The sequence below is a fragment of the Chlamydotis macqueenii genome, chromosome Z (genome assembly GCF_036417535.1).
Source record: "Chlamydotis macqueenii isolate bChlMac1 chromosome Z, bChlMac1.mat, whole genome shotgun sequence".
Lineage (NCBI taxonomy): Eukaryota > Metazoa > Chordata > Aves > Otidiformes > Otididae > Chlamydotis > Chlamydotis macqueenii.
In genome coordinates, this window is record NC_141593.1 from 76,459,395 (window position 1) to 76,475,856 (window position 16,462).

Genomic DNA, 16,462 nt, shown 5'->3' on the forward strand with positions numbered 1-16,462 from the left:
GTGTACTTTGTGGCATAAAGTCTACATAGAAATGCTCATGCTTTATAGTATGTTTGTTTTCATATTCAAATCTGGGACATTTGATTTTTGAATGGTCTGATTTTTTTAAGCAAAAAGCTATTCAAAAATTCTGGAAAAAAACCCCCAGTTTTGCAGGATGCTGACTGGAAGGGGGGAACTAATCTGACTTGATGGTGGAATGTGATACTCAGTCTTTGTTATCTTTGTTTTCTTCCCCTAGGTGAAGTAGTTCATGTCTCAGTCCCTGAGAAGCTCACCTTTGAGGAAGCTGAAGAGCTGTGTCGGAAAAGAGATGGCGTTCTTGCTTCTGTTGGGAACCTGTATGTTGCCTGGAGGAATGGCTTTGACCAGTGTGACTATGGCTGGCTGGCGGATGGCAGCGTTCGTTATCCAGCCTCAGTGGCAAGGCCCCAGTGTGGTGGAGGTTTACTTGGGGTGAGAACCCTGTATCGCTATGAGAACCAAACAGGCTTTCCTTACCCAGATAGCAAGTTTGATGCCTACTGCTATGAACGTAAGCTTTTTTTTTAGTTATAATTTTCAATATGCTCACTATGCTAACCCTGAAAAGTGTTTTCTTTAATATATGTTTTGTTTCAGTTCTTGCAGCACATGTGAGTTTTTAAAAAATTGTTTTATCACTATGGCTTTACAAAAAAAGAGAGAAAAGCCAAACTAAAACAAAGGTCTTAAAGTAACATTGGCAGATAAAGACAGGCAAAGTTTTAAGGTAAGATTTCTGCCTGAGTAGTGTTTTTACACAGTGACATAGTGTACCTGCAGTCACCCTGAGTCTGTGGATGCTACATATTTTGGTGCCTGAGTGCATCCTGGTATCTTTGTGCTGTGTCAGTGAATATAATAACAGAAGAAATGTCCTACTCGACCAGCAAAATTACTGTCATATAACTTGATACTCTGTTTCCTATGATGGCAATAACAGAGGCTGTTTACACACTGCATTCCAGCCTGGCCATTTTCAGGTCTCTGAGATGCCACTAACTTGGGGGCTATCTCTGGATTCCAGACATTTTGTTCCATCACAGTTTTTAGGCTTCTAAAGTAGTTGTAAGTTCTCCTCTCTCTCACTCAGTGTTTCACGTGATGGTCAGCTGGTACTGTGGATGGTCTAAATTGCTTTCCTTCTGCTGGTTGTTTCCCTCCTAGTGTTTTCAGAGATGCATCAAGCATTTGCCCCATTCACCTGGTAGACTGCATCAATCTAAATCAGATTTCCTCCACATATCAGCTTTCCCTTGGCTTTGGCATTGAATATTCCTCTGTAACCTCTTCCATCTTCAGCCTTGCTCTGCTATTATTATGGTGCAGCCTGTCCTTGCATATGTTCCTTTTGTCTCAAAAGATTCACCAGCTTCTAGTGTACCTGAGTTTCTCTTCCCTATATCATCTTACCTGTGCATCAGTTCCAGATCCCTACCTGTCTCCCAGGCCTTCCTGGAACTGGCAGTGTTTAATGGACCACCACTACGGAGATTCTGGCCTCCTGATCATCCCTCCTAAATTGCTCTCTGTCATTAGTGATGACTACTTACTCTTTTCCTACACTTTCCAAAACCATCCATGCATCTCATGATGTGCAACATGGAATTTTCCATGTAGCCCTTTCAGATACCACAAACCAGCTATCTGTGTCTGTTAAGAGAGGATCCCATAACCTTTAAGATCCCTTCCATCCAGGAGTGTTCTTTGTACAAGAGGACACTGATACTGTTGCAAAGTGCATTGCATCTAAGAGATCAGAGTGCTTCTTCCTAGCTGAATATCCTGCTTCCCTGAGACTTGCAGCCTCCTCGACAGCATAGGGGAGTTGAACTTCTCAACAGTTTTGCTGCAGGCCTCTCTATTCAAGGGATTTTCAGTGGTTGCAAATGGGACGATTGACATTAATGTGTAAAGGCTACTTGTGTTGAGATAAAGTTCAGAACTTGGTCTTTAATTAGGAATATCTAGGTTTTCTGGACTCAGTCCTGTGACTGTAAGTCAGAACTGTTTGAAATATGCAGCCTATACTGTCCCTTTTTTTGTGGATGATGAAACAGCTGCAGATCTTTCCAACTCAGGCATTGAAGGCTCATTTATGAACAAACCTTACTGCTTGAGAATAAATCACAACATCTAGGATAACGTTACAGTCTGTCTGTTCTCAGACACTCTTCTCCTAATTTTAAAATAGGATTGGGATTACTTTTTTTTTCTGTTATTTCTTGTGCCTAAGGTGTTCCAAAACTTTGCATGTGGAAGTAGTCCTAATAGACTTCAAAGAAACTGTATACAGGAATAAAGACTAGTTAAGTTCAGGAGCGTCTCCTCTGATCTGCAGGGCAGAGTTTTTTTTTTGTCGTATCGTTCCTTCTGTTCTTCCCTCAAATTGTTTATGATGAGTTTTAAGTGTCATGGGTAAAATTTACTTTAATCTGGATGAAATTCATCAGTCCCTCTATAAAAGACCAAAGTAGGGCCTGGTCATTTTACCTGAAATTTAGTCTCTAGTTAGGACAAATTCCAGCTTTCTGTTTGTTTGTGTGAATTTCACCCCTTTCAAACAACATGTGCCTTTTCAGTGTTCTTTTTGGAAGTTTTAGTTAAGAAATTCTGGTAACATACCATTTGTTCTGAAAACATCCTTGATAAGTATTGGACTGTTGCCTTTCTGCAAACTCTTGCCCTTGATAGACGCAGAATAAATATTTCATTAGTTTGCAACTCAGGAAGTAGACAGTCTGTGACTATCAACACTTTTACAAGAAAAAAAAAAGTACTGAAGAGAACCAACAAACTTTGGTAGACAGTGGACTATTCTCTAGCAATTTTAATCGCAGTCAACATTACATCAGAATTAATTAAACACTGCTAGCTACATGGCTTAGGTTTTGCCAAATACATCTGGTTTTGTGTCGGGAAATGCAAGAGTGTAATGCTGAGCGGTGTACCCTCCTTTAGGGTGCCTGTCTGCCACGTATCTCAGAAGTAAATGAAAACTCTCTCTCCCTCTCAGAAGGTGCTTGGTATCTCACAGGAACCGGCTGTAACTCTTCATTGCTTTTGCTAAAAGATTTATGCATGTGGTGAGTAATGAGACTTGCTGCTTAGCATCTTGGTCTTTTACATCTCAAGCAGCTGCCTGAAGCAGAGATTCTAGAGTGAGTCACTCTCTCCTGTCGGAGCCTTGAGGTCAATCCCTTTTGTGAGGCAGAAAAATGGTGAGAAAGGAAAAAATGGCTCTACAGTATAGCAGGAGGCTTGAATTTAAGTCCCTGTTTCAAATCATTTTTTGTCTGGAAGTTTCTTCCAAAACTTCCCGTTGTCTCTATTTCAAAGTTTCAGTGCAGTAGTCCATCACATGAAGTCCACTATCCCCAAGCTCTGATGGCTTTTAGCTCAATGTGAAGCTTTTATGCTGCAATTCCCACTGTGCCAGACAACAAAACTGTCCTCCACAATACCTTGACTCTTTCCACATAACTCCAATCCAGTGCTTTTAGCTCTTACTCTACTCATTATGTGTCTCATATTACGTTGTTATATTTCCCTCCTCGCCTGAATACGCAGTCATGCCAGCAAAAAACTTGTGTTGCTGAAAAAGAAGTAAAAAGGGATGTTGTTACATGCATTTATGAGATCTTGGTCAGCTGAAGAGAAAAGAAACACAGAGTGCCTCTGTGCACAGGGCACGATCAAGGCAGCTATCCAGGTAGCACCAGTGCCGAAGGTCTGCGGCACAGATGTTCATGCGGTGATCTCAGTGTTTTTACAGCATCCTCATAAAGTTACCTCTGCCTCCTGTGTGAAAGCTAGCAAAGTTCCCATTGACTCAGCTCCAAGGGTTATGGCCACATGTTGCACAGTTAGTCTGAAGTGAAATGGCAATGATGAAGGACCTGCGTCTGCCACTTTTACTCAGTCTTAGCAGTACTATACTCAGTGAGTAAGGCCACCAAAACAAATGCCTCCCAGCCACAGAAGGGATGAGTAGAGTGCTTGAATTTACACATACTCTGAAGCAATAGATTTGTGCAAAGAAGGCATCTGTTTTAGTCATTACAAAGACAAACTGTATATTTAAGAAAGGGTATATCTCTTTTTTCACCCCTGCTTAGGGTCTTCACTTTTATCCTGTGACTAAAAATCTCTTTGGCGGAAAATCTCAAAATGTTAATTTTAAATTGCAGTTAAAAGAAAGCTCGATCAATAGTTTGAACATTTTACTTTTTAAAAGGAATCATATTTATTAAAATAAATGAAAAACAGTAACCAAAGCAATAAATTCAACTTAAAAATGATATGTACTAGTTTCTATAAAACATCCAACCTGGACAACATTTAACAGTACAGTTAAGTTCAAGTTTTTAATTTCAGCAGTCTTCAAAATTACATTGTACAGTGTCTTGACTTTGTGAAAATAAATGTAGCCCAGACTAATAATACATGATTTAAGGTATAAAAATCTTGTTAAAAAAATAAAAAACCTTCCTCACTTTGATCACAAGTGGTTTTCACTCTACAGAAACCACATGGCTCTGAGTTTCTGAAACATTATCTGCATGTTTCATCTCATCCCTCCAAGACTTTTGCCAAACGTTTTAGTTCTTTTTTCTGAAAGGTAATCTGTATCTGATGCGGCTTGAAAAAGTTTCAGGTTAGATACATGATTAAGTACTTGAAGCTCCTTGGAGGCCATCATCAGAGGAAAAGATTTTCAAGTGCTAACATATAGGACTTATAATATATTAACGTATTTCCAGTTAAAAAAAAAGAGATATAACAGTGGTTGCTGAAGATTTGTGTTTATTTGTTAGAGAATAAAACATTATATCAGGAACAAAAAAGTGTACCTATTTAATAGTTAGTTGTTGCATAGAGCTATAGGGTATTTGTTTAATTCCATTGCCCCCAAGTCTCAGCTGATCTAATTCACTGAAGTTTGTGGGAATCTTGCCATAAACTTCAGCTGACTTTGGATGGGCATTTTATACTACAGCATCTGTAGAATGAATGTCACTAAATGCTCTAATCAATATGTATGCAGTTTTTGTCTCACGTATCTGTCACAAAATTGAACTTGATGAACTTCATACACAGAGGTGGTTGAATTTTTGAAACATAAACCTGCATTTTGCTGAAAAACACTGATATATTAAAGCCGAATTCTTTCATAGACCTGTATTGATTTTGGCAACTCTTTTAGCACAACATTTTTTTCTTGACTCAAAACATGTGCTGACCATTTTGCTCTGGATTTGACCATTTTGATTCAGATTTACTCTTTCATTTTGACTTTGTTTCATGCACCTTTGTTTCTTCTCTTTGGTCATGCCACGTTGGTTTGGCACTATGATTTCTTTTTAGCTGGAGATTGGAAAATTACAGTTCTGAGACAGCGTTGCCATATGTATTCATCATGAATGGAGTCCACATTGTTTTGATTGTTTCAATACAGTCCCATCAAGAGTGTATCCAAGTAAACCGCTGCTTGTGACTGAGGGCCTTTTTCTTTGATGCTTCATCCATCTCAAGCTCAGAATCAGAGCACAATTTTATCGAAAAAATATAGGAAGCAGCAACCTTTAGAGTATGTAGCAGGAGAGACCTTTGTAAAAAGAAAGTAGAGAACTACTGTCTCCCTGCAAACCTCTTGCCTGCCCACCCCAAAACCTCTCCAGTCAAACCCTGTTTCTTGTCAGTTCAAGTAAGAGTGTTTCACTACAACAGGGGTGTTTAGTAGTGCAGGGCAACTTGCAAGTGGTGTTCTTCTATGGAGGATGTCAGAGCAAAGAAAGAGAAAAAAGCCCCTTCTTTGGGAGGTCCTACAGCATGAACCACCATGATTGCAGGCTAAGGCTCAGAAAACATCAACTGTACTCCACTTGTCCGACAGCAGAAAGGGTAAGATTTTTAGGCCTAGCTCAAAAGCTGTCAGAAGAATTGTTGTCTTCCCTTTTGCTGCAAGTGACTTAGTTTGGAAAACTTTGAATAACTAGGCAGTTCTACCCTTCTCCACAGCAACTGTCAGTAGCTACATGTCCCAGCTATTTCCTGGATGACGGAATTATTTCCAGCCTGATGTCAGGGACTGTAATACGGGAGATCTGTGGATTTTTGATCAGTTTGGGAATGACCACAGAATACGTAGGGTGTGGTGACACTCAGACAATAAAATTGTCCATCTGAAGAAAAAGAACAAAAGAAAGTTTTTCTTAGATGAAACACAATAGAGTGCTGAACACAATAAAGTCAGTGTCCTCTACCGTTTCACAGTCCAGTATCAGAATGGGTAAAATGCCTTTGAGAAGCAAGCATCTCAAGGTCAGGGCACTGACCACAGTGTGTACAAGGCTGTTGGCTCTGCTCGTGCTTCCTTTCCTCTGTGAAGGGTGAAGCTCTGCGAAGGGCTTAAGCTGCCTTAGCAAGGCAGCTACCACCAGATAAAAATTTTCTAGCTTTTATTATTTTACTGAGAAGATAGATCTCTGTGCTTCTCTCAGATATGCAGTTTAGCAAGACCTACATAGCTGGAGAGATCTCCAGTAATATCTTGGACCAGGTGTAGGAGGAATAAATCCCTGAAGCTCTCTGCTGAGTTTGTAGCAACAGACAAATATTGCAGAGGCTGTGCACGCTAGCAGCTTGCAGCGTGTTTCGTACTCCACTCTGTTTCAGTTGCGTGGTAAAAGAATTTTGAGAAATCAGTCAGACCATGCTGAAAATCTCAATCTGCTTCAGACAATCCTGTGCTGTAGACCTTGCTAGAACCTCACCCTGAGAAGGAGGAGGAGGTGGTGGCTGCATGTAGCCTGACGTTTTAAACGCTATGTAAAGCACAAACACAGAGAACCTGATTTGTCAATGTCACTGATGTATGTGGAGCAACTGTTTGAAGCCTCATGAGGTGGAGCTTCAGGAGGAGATAGTTCTTTTGCCAGAGCAAGTAAACTTGCATTTATCAGACGCTCAAAACTAGCTTCCTTCAGAATAGTCCCTAAGTGCAAACATTGTGCACAGAGGGAAAGAGGAAAGAAAAAAAGACACAGCTGAAGGCATTTTCCTTTCATTCCCTGGAATCATTGAGTGAGTCAGGTAACAAGGATGAGATTAGGAGCAACAAAGTGAAGAAGTAAAAGATCTATCCTTTTAGGTGTTCAAGTACAGGAAAGATAAATTGATTACACACTTTATTACCTTTGCTCACTGCTGTGGGAGCTGGGTACCACTCATGGGACATAGGGGTAATTTATCTCCTTTCACACTAGGTGGGAGAGCAAAGCAGCAAGAATTTTGCTGTCAGTTCCTGGCTCAAGTGACAATCTTGGCTCTTTTTGCTCTTCAACTGTTTTTTGTGGTCAGGAAGCAAAGATTGTTGCTTTTATTCGATGCAGAGATACAGATTTCAATAGGAAGAGCTGACTAAAGAGGCTCGCTGGTTTTTTGTCCTCTTTGGCGGTTTTATTATAAATAATGTGGAAACAGAAATGCTTTTTGCTATTGTTCTTTTGTGGATAGATTTGACAGGTTATAGTTTGTTCACAGAACTACACTTGCATGTGGGGAAACCAGGAGATAACAAATCCTTCCCGCTTTAACCATCTGACTTCAGAAGTTCTGAAATAGCAAGTGGTTTTGCTTAAGAGGGTTTGTGTTCACAGAACTAATAGAGGTGCTGCCTCTACTATTTTTTTTTCTTTGCTGGAAGGAAAGAACTTTGGGCAATGGTGTGAAGAGGATGCATGACCTTTCATTATGTTTTTAAGATTTACCTCACAAATAAGATAGACTAATAGCTTTTAACTTTTTTTTTTTTAAGAATCTCATTCATTTTCTCTGATATTGCACATATTTTGTAAGTCAGAATGGTTACTGCATTTAGATTTGTAAATTATTTTTCTCATTACATTTGGCTTGTGTTTTGACGTCAAAACACAGTGTAGGTAAGTGGGAGTATACACTTGGAGTTACAAAGAAACTCTTATAGCTGCAGTATCAGATTTTGAATCATCCTTATGCTACCACGACTCAAATAATGAACAAAACTCCACATCCCCTGTCCACCTTTCTGCTTCCTGAACTAAGTGAATGAGTGGGTACTGAGTCAAGTGTAATAATGAGAGATTTCTGGTTCAGTCTGTAACCTAGAGCACAAATTTTTATTGTTTTGATCTGTTCTTACTCTTAGACTTGTCCAGTTTGGAAGGTTCTGCCAGTAATTTAAACTCCAGCTGGCATAACTCTTGGAGTCAAGGGAACATTCAGGATTGTCCTCTCTCCCACAGTTGATAGCGGGGAAGGGACAGAAACAGAACAAACTTAATAAAGCAGCAATTAACATACAAAAATCTGTTAAAATTAAGCAAAATCACCTCTGTGCATAAGCATCATGCTCTAAGTGAGTTGGAAGGTGTCAGACCATTAATTTTGACTGTCTCAACGTTACTGATATATTGGAATAATTTATTTTGGCTGTTATTCACACGAAGAACTATTTCCAGGTTTTGTTCTGACTTTAAAAAATTTTTTGTTGTTTTGACTGTTGGCAATGACTCACGGCAATTTATTTTTCTATCTGTAGGGTCTATGTTTTTCCAGGTTCTTAAGTACATACCTAAGTGTAAATACATAAGCAATATTTTTGAGTGGAGAGAAACTGCTCAAGTGGTTCAAATTAGACACACGGTTAAAGTTTTTGTGGCACTAGTTATGCTGAAAATGCATATATAAAATTTACAATATATGTAATATATATAATCTTTAAAATAAGCATTTTCTCCTCCAGAAAGTAGACTCAGATATCCTGAAATTATTATTAAACAGCACAGAACATATTAAAATCCTTATCTGGTAACTGCAAAGTTAAACCATGTCTAAAGTTCGTAGTGTGATTTCCTTGAAAGAATATTAAGTTTTAATATTACTCCATTATTTTGAATCCTTGTTTAAACAATGGTGAGAGAGAAGAGGAAGAAAATGCTATACAGTGAAAACATAAAATAAATAAACAGAGAGTTAAAAAAATATAGTATTTCTGCAAAGTCATATACTCCATCCAAAATCAACTTAATACAGGTTGTTCAATATAAAAGGAATTGATTAAAAGCCGACAAGATAGTCTTTTATATGAGCAGCTGTTGGTGAGATAATTTGCTTTCTTGCTGCTAATATGTTCATGAATTTTATTAGGAAAATCTGCCTCATGTCTTGAATCAGAAGAAGGACAAAGGAGATAGCATATTGCATGCATGATGCAAGGAGTACAGTAATGCAAAACATCTGGGTGGAGTGCACGACAGTTCAAACTGATGCTTAGTCTATTAGAAAAGCAACCTTCTCTTTGGTTTTTTGTTTTCCCGTGTAAAAGAAGAAAAAAAAAAACACTATAGATTTCTCCTTGAAGAAACATGTTTTTTTTTTTTATCCACTCAAATAAGTTTGCAAACCTGAATGATCTGTATGAAAAGCCTTATATATCATATTTATGACAAAGCAGTTTTAGAGGCCCTGTAGCTGATTTTAACCAACTCTTTGTACATTGGTAATGTTGTGTCAGTTTCCATGGGAGGAAATTTGGCTATTTATTGATAAACTCTTAAAAAAATATGTACTTCTCTTACCCCAGTATATGAATTTAATATTTATTCATTCACTTATTAATATAAACGAATCAAATACGCTTGATGTTTTTTCAGGTTTACTTTGTAAATATGTAACTTTTATCAAGTAACTAGCAGATAATGAGTCATGAACAACAAATAACTGTGTCTCAGGCATAAATATGTGAACTTTTGGGACTTACAAACATTTCTTGGAAATTGGGAAGCTACATAAATGGTTGTGAGTAAGTGCACACAACTTCCCAACAGTGATGAAATAAAGTTACCTTTTTTTTTTCCACAGAATCTAAAATCTATTCTCATGCCCTCATTTTTGCCTAGCTTTGTTAGAGAGTATTACTTTTTTTGTATTCTTTCAACAATGATCTTGATAGTCACTTAAAATATGGTAATTGGGGTCTGAATAAGTACTTGATGTTGGCTGCAGAAAAAATTCAATCTGCGTTAAGTAAACTCATCCTATTATTAGAAGGGAGAATAACGAGACTATGCTGTCTCTTTTCCATTTTGACATAAAAAAGAGCTCTTAAGGCAAACTGGCAGATTTTTTTGGTAGAAATTCAACAGTTACCAACTACCACTAAGGAGGACAGTGCTAGCTTACTTGTGTGCACTCTTCAGTCCCTAGTTGTGAAGTGAAACTCCATGGTTTAAACCATCCTCATGCAAGCAGAGAGGGAAAAAAATTGTAAGAATTTGTTGATTGTGTGAGCACTATCTCACACTTGACTCACATAAGCATTGAAAAAATTAATAGACATCCACTTTAGGTTGTAGAACCCCAAAAGAAAAAAAAAAATCACTTGTGTTCAGGCTATGCTTTGCTTAGTAGGATTTCAAGAACTTTACTCTTTCTTGCTCAACTGAATATTTTAACCTACCAAAAAAAAGAGTATATAAGTAGCTAAGTGTTCTTTGTAAAACCACAAAAAGATTTAACATATGGTAGGGAAAAGAATCCATTCCTTTTTCTGCTGGCAAAGAACACCACCACTTCTAAACATAGGGACATCATATTTTCTTACCCTCACAATTTCCTTTTCACTTTCACTTCTCATTCAGGAAAGCTGAAATATCAGCTCTTTTTCATTTCCCTGCTCTGTAAATCTACCCATTCTTCTAGCAATCCTAGGCAGCCATCATCTGGCAAGCCTGCTGACTTCATGGTAAATCAAACAGGTCTCTTGCAAAGGTGACATTTTCAAAGCCTGGTCTGTGAAACTAAACAAATATTTGTGTGACCCTAACTTACACATGTGGAATTCATATCCACAAGTATCAAAGGGGTACCTAATTAGACATGGGTGTGTGAAAATAACTGGTTTGTGCATACATACTGCATATGCTTGAGTATAAACTGTCATTGAAGTTATATATAACTAAGTTGAGTCTTTCTGAATTTTTCACTTATTTTCTTCCTCTTCTTTGCTCATACTATTAGCTCCTGCAACTCCCAAGTCAGTCAGAGGCTGCGCTGTCATCTAGAACTTCCTCATGCCCATATGCCAGGCAGTGAAAATACAATCTCAGAACTCACTTTTCCCCCTTATAGCTGGTATTCATACCTTACACTGAGTAAAGTTTCCTGATCTCTTCTGTTAACTCACAGCCATAATAATGATCCTTTGGCTTCAATATTTTATTGTAAAATACTGTAACTGTTTTGATTTTTTCATGTTAGTGGAATAGACTTCTTTGCTATATTAGAAGCTGAATAATATTTTCTTTTACAAGAAGCTATATGTGTAGTTGTGTCTGTCTGGTTAGCAGTTAGTTCTCATATATATGGCCTGTTTAATGCATTCTTCGTATGCTTAGTGTGATTTAAAGGACCGTATTTTGCTCTTTAGTTGCATCCATATAAGGCTTTTGATTCTCAGTCACTTAGCAATTAACAGCACTGATTTAAGACATTCACATCTTCCACTTATCTGCTTCCGTCGTCCTTCTGAAGATTACTGACCTGGAATAGCTGGTAGAAGGGAAGATATTTCCATTCTGGGCTTTTCCTGAGTAAATCCAATTTTCTGGGCACAAACTCACCTTTTTCAGGAGTTTAAAATCTGAGGCCAGACTTTGTAGGGTTGTGGTTGTTGGCATGTATTTCCTCCTCAGATAGGTGGGAAATCTGGGGCAGAAGGTGTGGACAAGGCATAGGGCCGCAAGACTTGTTAACACGTCACAATTTACTTCACTGGAAAGATCTTTCTTTATGTTGCTTGTAAATCCAGCATAGCTACCCCCTTACCCTTCCCATCATTCAGAGGGTTCAACACTTTGCCTTTTTATATTCAGCACTCCCATAGAAGCACTTTTGTGCATGTGGGAGTTTCAGATGTCTGTCTTTGAAGTGTTTTCCAAAGATTAAGATCATTATAGCATTAAGTTTATGATCTTATAGTTTACTGTTCTCACCTTTCCCCATAATAAATTTCTCTTAGTATAATTTAAATTCAGGGCAGCAGCTTTTGCAGCAATGTAAAACAGTGCTTTCTGGTGGCATGTTTGTTCCTGTTGCTTAAGCATGCTCTCACTCCAGTGAGGGTTCCATTTTGCAATTTGTAATTATGTGCTGAAAATAAACTAAAGTGGTATTTCACTCCCTTTATACATTTAAGTTGTATGCTACAGTAAGCTTTGAAGAAAACCCACAGGTTTGCAGTACCACTCATTCATGACATCACGAAAGAAACTGTTATATTCCTTGATCAGTACTTAGCTGTCCGATGGGTACTTTTGTCATATGAGGACTTCTAGGCGTAATTATATAAACAGTTAATATGAAGAATACTGCTACTCTTATTTCATCTGACTTTGTTAGATGTTCTGCAGCTTTATAATCTGTTATTTTGTGCCATTTACAGCTCTCTTGTGTGATAAACAACTGTCTAAAGCCCTTGACTTTTATACTTATTTCTCAGTGTAGCATTTAGTTTTTGTTTGGAACATTCAAACTGAATTAAAGTAACATTTGTTTGTGTTCTGACTGAATGATTCCTTAACATCTTTTCTTCTTTTTTAAGGAAAAAAAATCATATCAGAGCCTACAACTGTTAAGCTGATTACATCTCTGAAAACTGACAGTGTGAAATCGTCATCTGCTAAAGTTACTCTTAAACCTCCTGTTTTTGAGACTTCAACTACTGAAGTGGCTTTCACCAAAACAGAGGTCCCTGCTTTGGAGGAAACAACCCTAGCGACTGAAGAAGATACAGAAATGACTACTGATGTGGCTGAGGAAAAAAGGGAAATGGAAGTGCTTATGGAGAACATTAAGTTAACCACCCTTCTACCTCAGACTGTCACAGATGGCGAAATGAGCACTTATGATACACTGGGAAGGACTGAATATGATGTTTCACCTAGGTTAACAGAGAGCACATCTGCAGCTTTGGAACTGGAGCACACTTACTCTGAAGCAGAATTGCCCGAGGAACAAGGTAGGTCTGAAAGCATTGAGGACGCTTTCTTGACCTCTATAATTTTTCAGGATAGAACAGCTGTAGCTAAGAGTTCCACTGGTTCGTGGGAAGATATTGAAACAGGAGATACACAAAAACATGATGCTGATAATCAGACTGAACAAATAGAAGTGGGTCCTATGATGACAGCTACACATAGCTTGTTATCAACTTCTCGGAGAGAGTTTCCCAAGACAGGGACTTCAGTTTCACTAACAAAAGAGAATATGTATGATGGTGCCCACTCAACAAAAGAACCCACAAAAAAATCTATGGAAGCGAAATCTGACAAGAAACTTACAACTGTTGTAATCCCTAAAGCTTTGTTCACTGATCAGTATGATGTTACTACAGAGGGGGAGGGCAGAGAGAGCGTGTACACCGTTATGCCTGATAGAGTTTCTGGCATGGCTACTGGTAGCGTCCCAGAATCAGATGTGCCTGCTGCATCAGAGACACTCGTAGACGACCATGTGGTGCCCACTGGACAATTTTCTACAGCAGATGAGTCAACTCCATTTGTTAAATTTAGTTCTGCGATGGTGTTTGATAATGAGGCGTCAGCTGAAGGAAGCAGAGAGGACCTGAGAGATGTGCAGCCTACTGTGTCATCTGGAATACATGTATCCTTTTCTGTATCAACTGTTAATCAAACAAGATCTGAGGCCATCACTCTCTCAGGAAGTACTGTTTCTCCACAAAACTTTGGAGAAGGCTCCACATCTGCTATCCAGTCATCTCAGCAAACAGAAGGATCAGCCATTTTAGAGGAGCAGGAAAAAACAAAGGAGCCAGAAACGAGAACCATGGATGTTGAGATCCCTCATGCCACAACCGTCATTCCTACTTGCGTTACAGCAGGATCTGAGGGATGTTCTGTAAGTAAGACGTTCACACAGGCTCCTCCAGCTTCTGGCATGTGGCTGCCAACAGAAAAAGATCAGGGGTATATGACAGAAGAGTCATCTCATATTAAGAGAATACATGATTTAGATACAGAAGATGGTATCTCTGGAATGGAACCTACATCATCTCCAGGGCAAATGACAGAGTATACAAAGCATCCAGGAGCTCTGATGTCAGCCGTTACAGATGAAACTGAGACAAACACGGAGCTAGCAGAAACGAAAAGTGATGAAGAAGCCGTATCAGCTGATTTTGATCAGAGTAAAGATACTACAGATGTCTTCCATGCAAGCAGCTCTTTGGATTTGGAAATGATCACAGTATCCAAAATGTCAGTGGATGAAAGTAGTACAACAATAAAGTCTTTTATCTCCTCAAGTGTTACTGTATCACCAACTGCTGTGCCCACAGTCATGGAGGTAACAGAACATGAAGGAGAAGAAACATCAGGGTATGTTTTGAAAACATCCATTCCTACCCCAGAAGTGGAACAAAGAGAGACTACTGAGACATCAACAGCAACACCTACTGAAGAAGTCTCTACTGAGATGGAGGTCTCAAAATACACAATGACAGAGGAAGGCCAGGCAAGCATGGTGACATCAGCTGAAGAGGAGTCATTGGCAACACTTCAAGATGGAAAAGGAACACCATCAGCTGGCTTTGGAGGGACGAAGGAATCTATTACATTTGCAGCTGTAACAAAGGTAGATATTACAGTTCCGCAGAAAGCACGTGATGATTCCCTAGTTCCAGTTACTGTAGAGAGTGAGGTCACTAGAGAGATGCAAGTTACTGGTCAGGCTTCTTTTGATGGTACCTTTCATACAGAAGAAACAGAAGCAACTGCAGAAAATAGTGAGGTGTTCCCAGAGGAACTCTCCACAAAAGATCAAGATAAGGAACCAGATACTGCCACGGAGTCTGCCTCATCTGTGACATCTCTCCAAATACATGAACAAAAGACAGCACCAGGATTTGAATCATCTCAAACAGCTATTTGGGAAAAACAAGATGAGACAGGATCAGCTTATGATGAGACATATCCAGCAACAGAAGTATCAGTGCCTGCAGTGAAGCTCACAGATTATGGAAGAGTTCTGGGACCTGATGAAACTAGCACCAGGACCTTGCATCTCATAGTCACTCAGAAAGGTGAAACTGCTACTGATCAAGAAGAGGTCACTGAAGTGATGCCTGTAACAATGGATCCCCAAGCAAAAACACACGGAAGCCGAGGAACCCCCACCAGGGAAGAAGACAGTGAGGTAGTGAGCTGGGAATCTGTGTTGCCCCCCCATACAATGCCGACAGGTCATTCTACTGTGCAAAGCATTACTCATCTGACTTTGGGAGCTTCTCCAAGCCAAACTCTGGAAGGCTCAGGAATATCAGAACTTGAAGAAATCAAAACTACTGTATTTTCAGCTAATGCAACGGATAAGGCAACAATTCTCAGCGATGTAACAACACCTTCAATTAGCGCTGTAGAAAAAATTCACCCTACATCAGCATCCAAACCTTTTGTTACTCAAAAGGCACCACGTATCATTCCTGAGGAAGAAGAGGAGGTAACAAGCAATGACATCATTGTAATTGATGAATCTATTTCTCCCAGTAAAGCCGCTGCTGATGACGATCTGACAGGAAAGATGTTAGAACCAGAAATTGATAAGGAATATTTCACAGCATCAACTGCTACTGCGGTAGCACGACCTACTTCACCACCCAAAGTCAAGGAGGCCACAGAGGCTTTACAACCTCAAGAGGTGTCTCCTTCTACTTCACCCCTTGATAGTGGAAATGACATAAGATTGTATGTTATTCAAATCACAGGCAATGACACAGGTAAGATTTTGCCTTTTAGACCTGCAGTCCATCAGAATGGGCAGTTTATCCTAAAAAACTGGTGCACTTTAGAATATACTGGAGATGTTTCTTGGATCACTGAAGGATGCAAAGTGCAAGTTTTATCTAGACAGCAACTTACTAAATATTGGTAGGTCTATTTTTTTATCCATTAAAAAACCTCAGAAATGTGTTATATCTATGATTTGGGGTAAGATTAATTTCTATGTAAGAATGAATATGTAACTTGTATTTACGCTTAAAAAGTCATGATGACTATACTCCAGTTTTCTTACATAATGTTGTCAAGTCACTGATTTAACTTCAGCTATCTGTGAAACAAGCATTTTAATTTCACAGCTTCCATTCCATGCATTACTAGTCCTAAATGAAGCACTGGATTATTTTAACATTCCATTAGTCTGTAGCAATTAACAATGCCATGTATGGTGTAGTCAGCTAAAAAAGGTCAAGGCACTGTACTGCACCCACAAGCAGACCTCCTGTGATTTGGGGGAAGGGTTTTTGCAAGTTTTTGTAGCATATCATAATACTTTTTTTTTAATCTTTTTTACAGAATCTGTGGTGAAAATTGACATAATTTTT

At 38.9% G+C, this 16,462-nt stretch overlaps 1 protein-coding gene across 1 annotated transcript in view; it reads left to right on the plus strand.

The window, feature by feature from the left end:
- The window catches only part of VCAN (versican), a 113,522-nt gene that overhangs the window by 41,298 nt on the left and 55,762 nt on the right, over nucleotides 1-16,462 (plus strand). Inside the window, exons 6-7 of the mRNA XM_086770269.1 lie at nucleotides 242-535; nucleotides 12,665-15,856. Of these exons, the coding sequence (XP_086626395.1) occupies nucleotides 242-535; nucleotides 12,665-15,856 (3,486 nt within the window). The remainder of the gene's footprint in view (nucleotides 1-241; nucleotides 536-12,664; nucleotides 15,857-16,462) is intronic.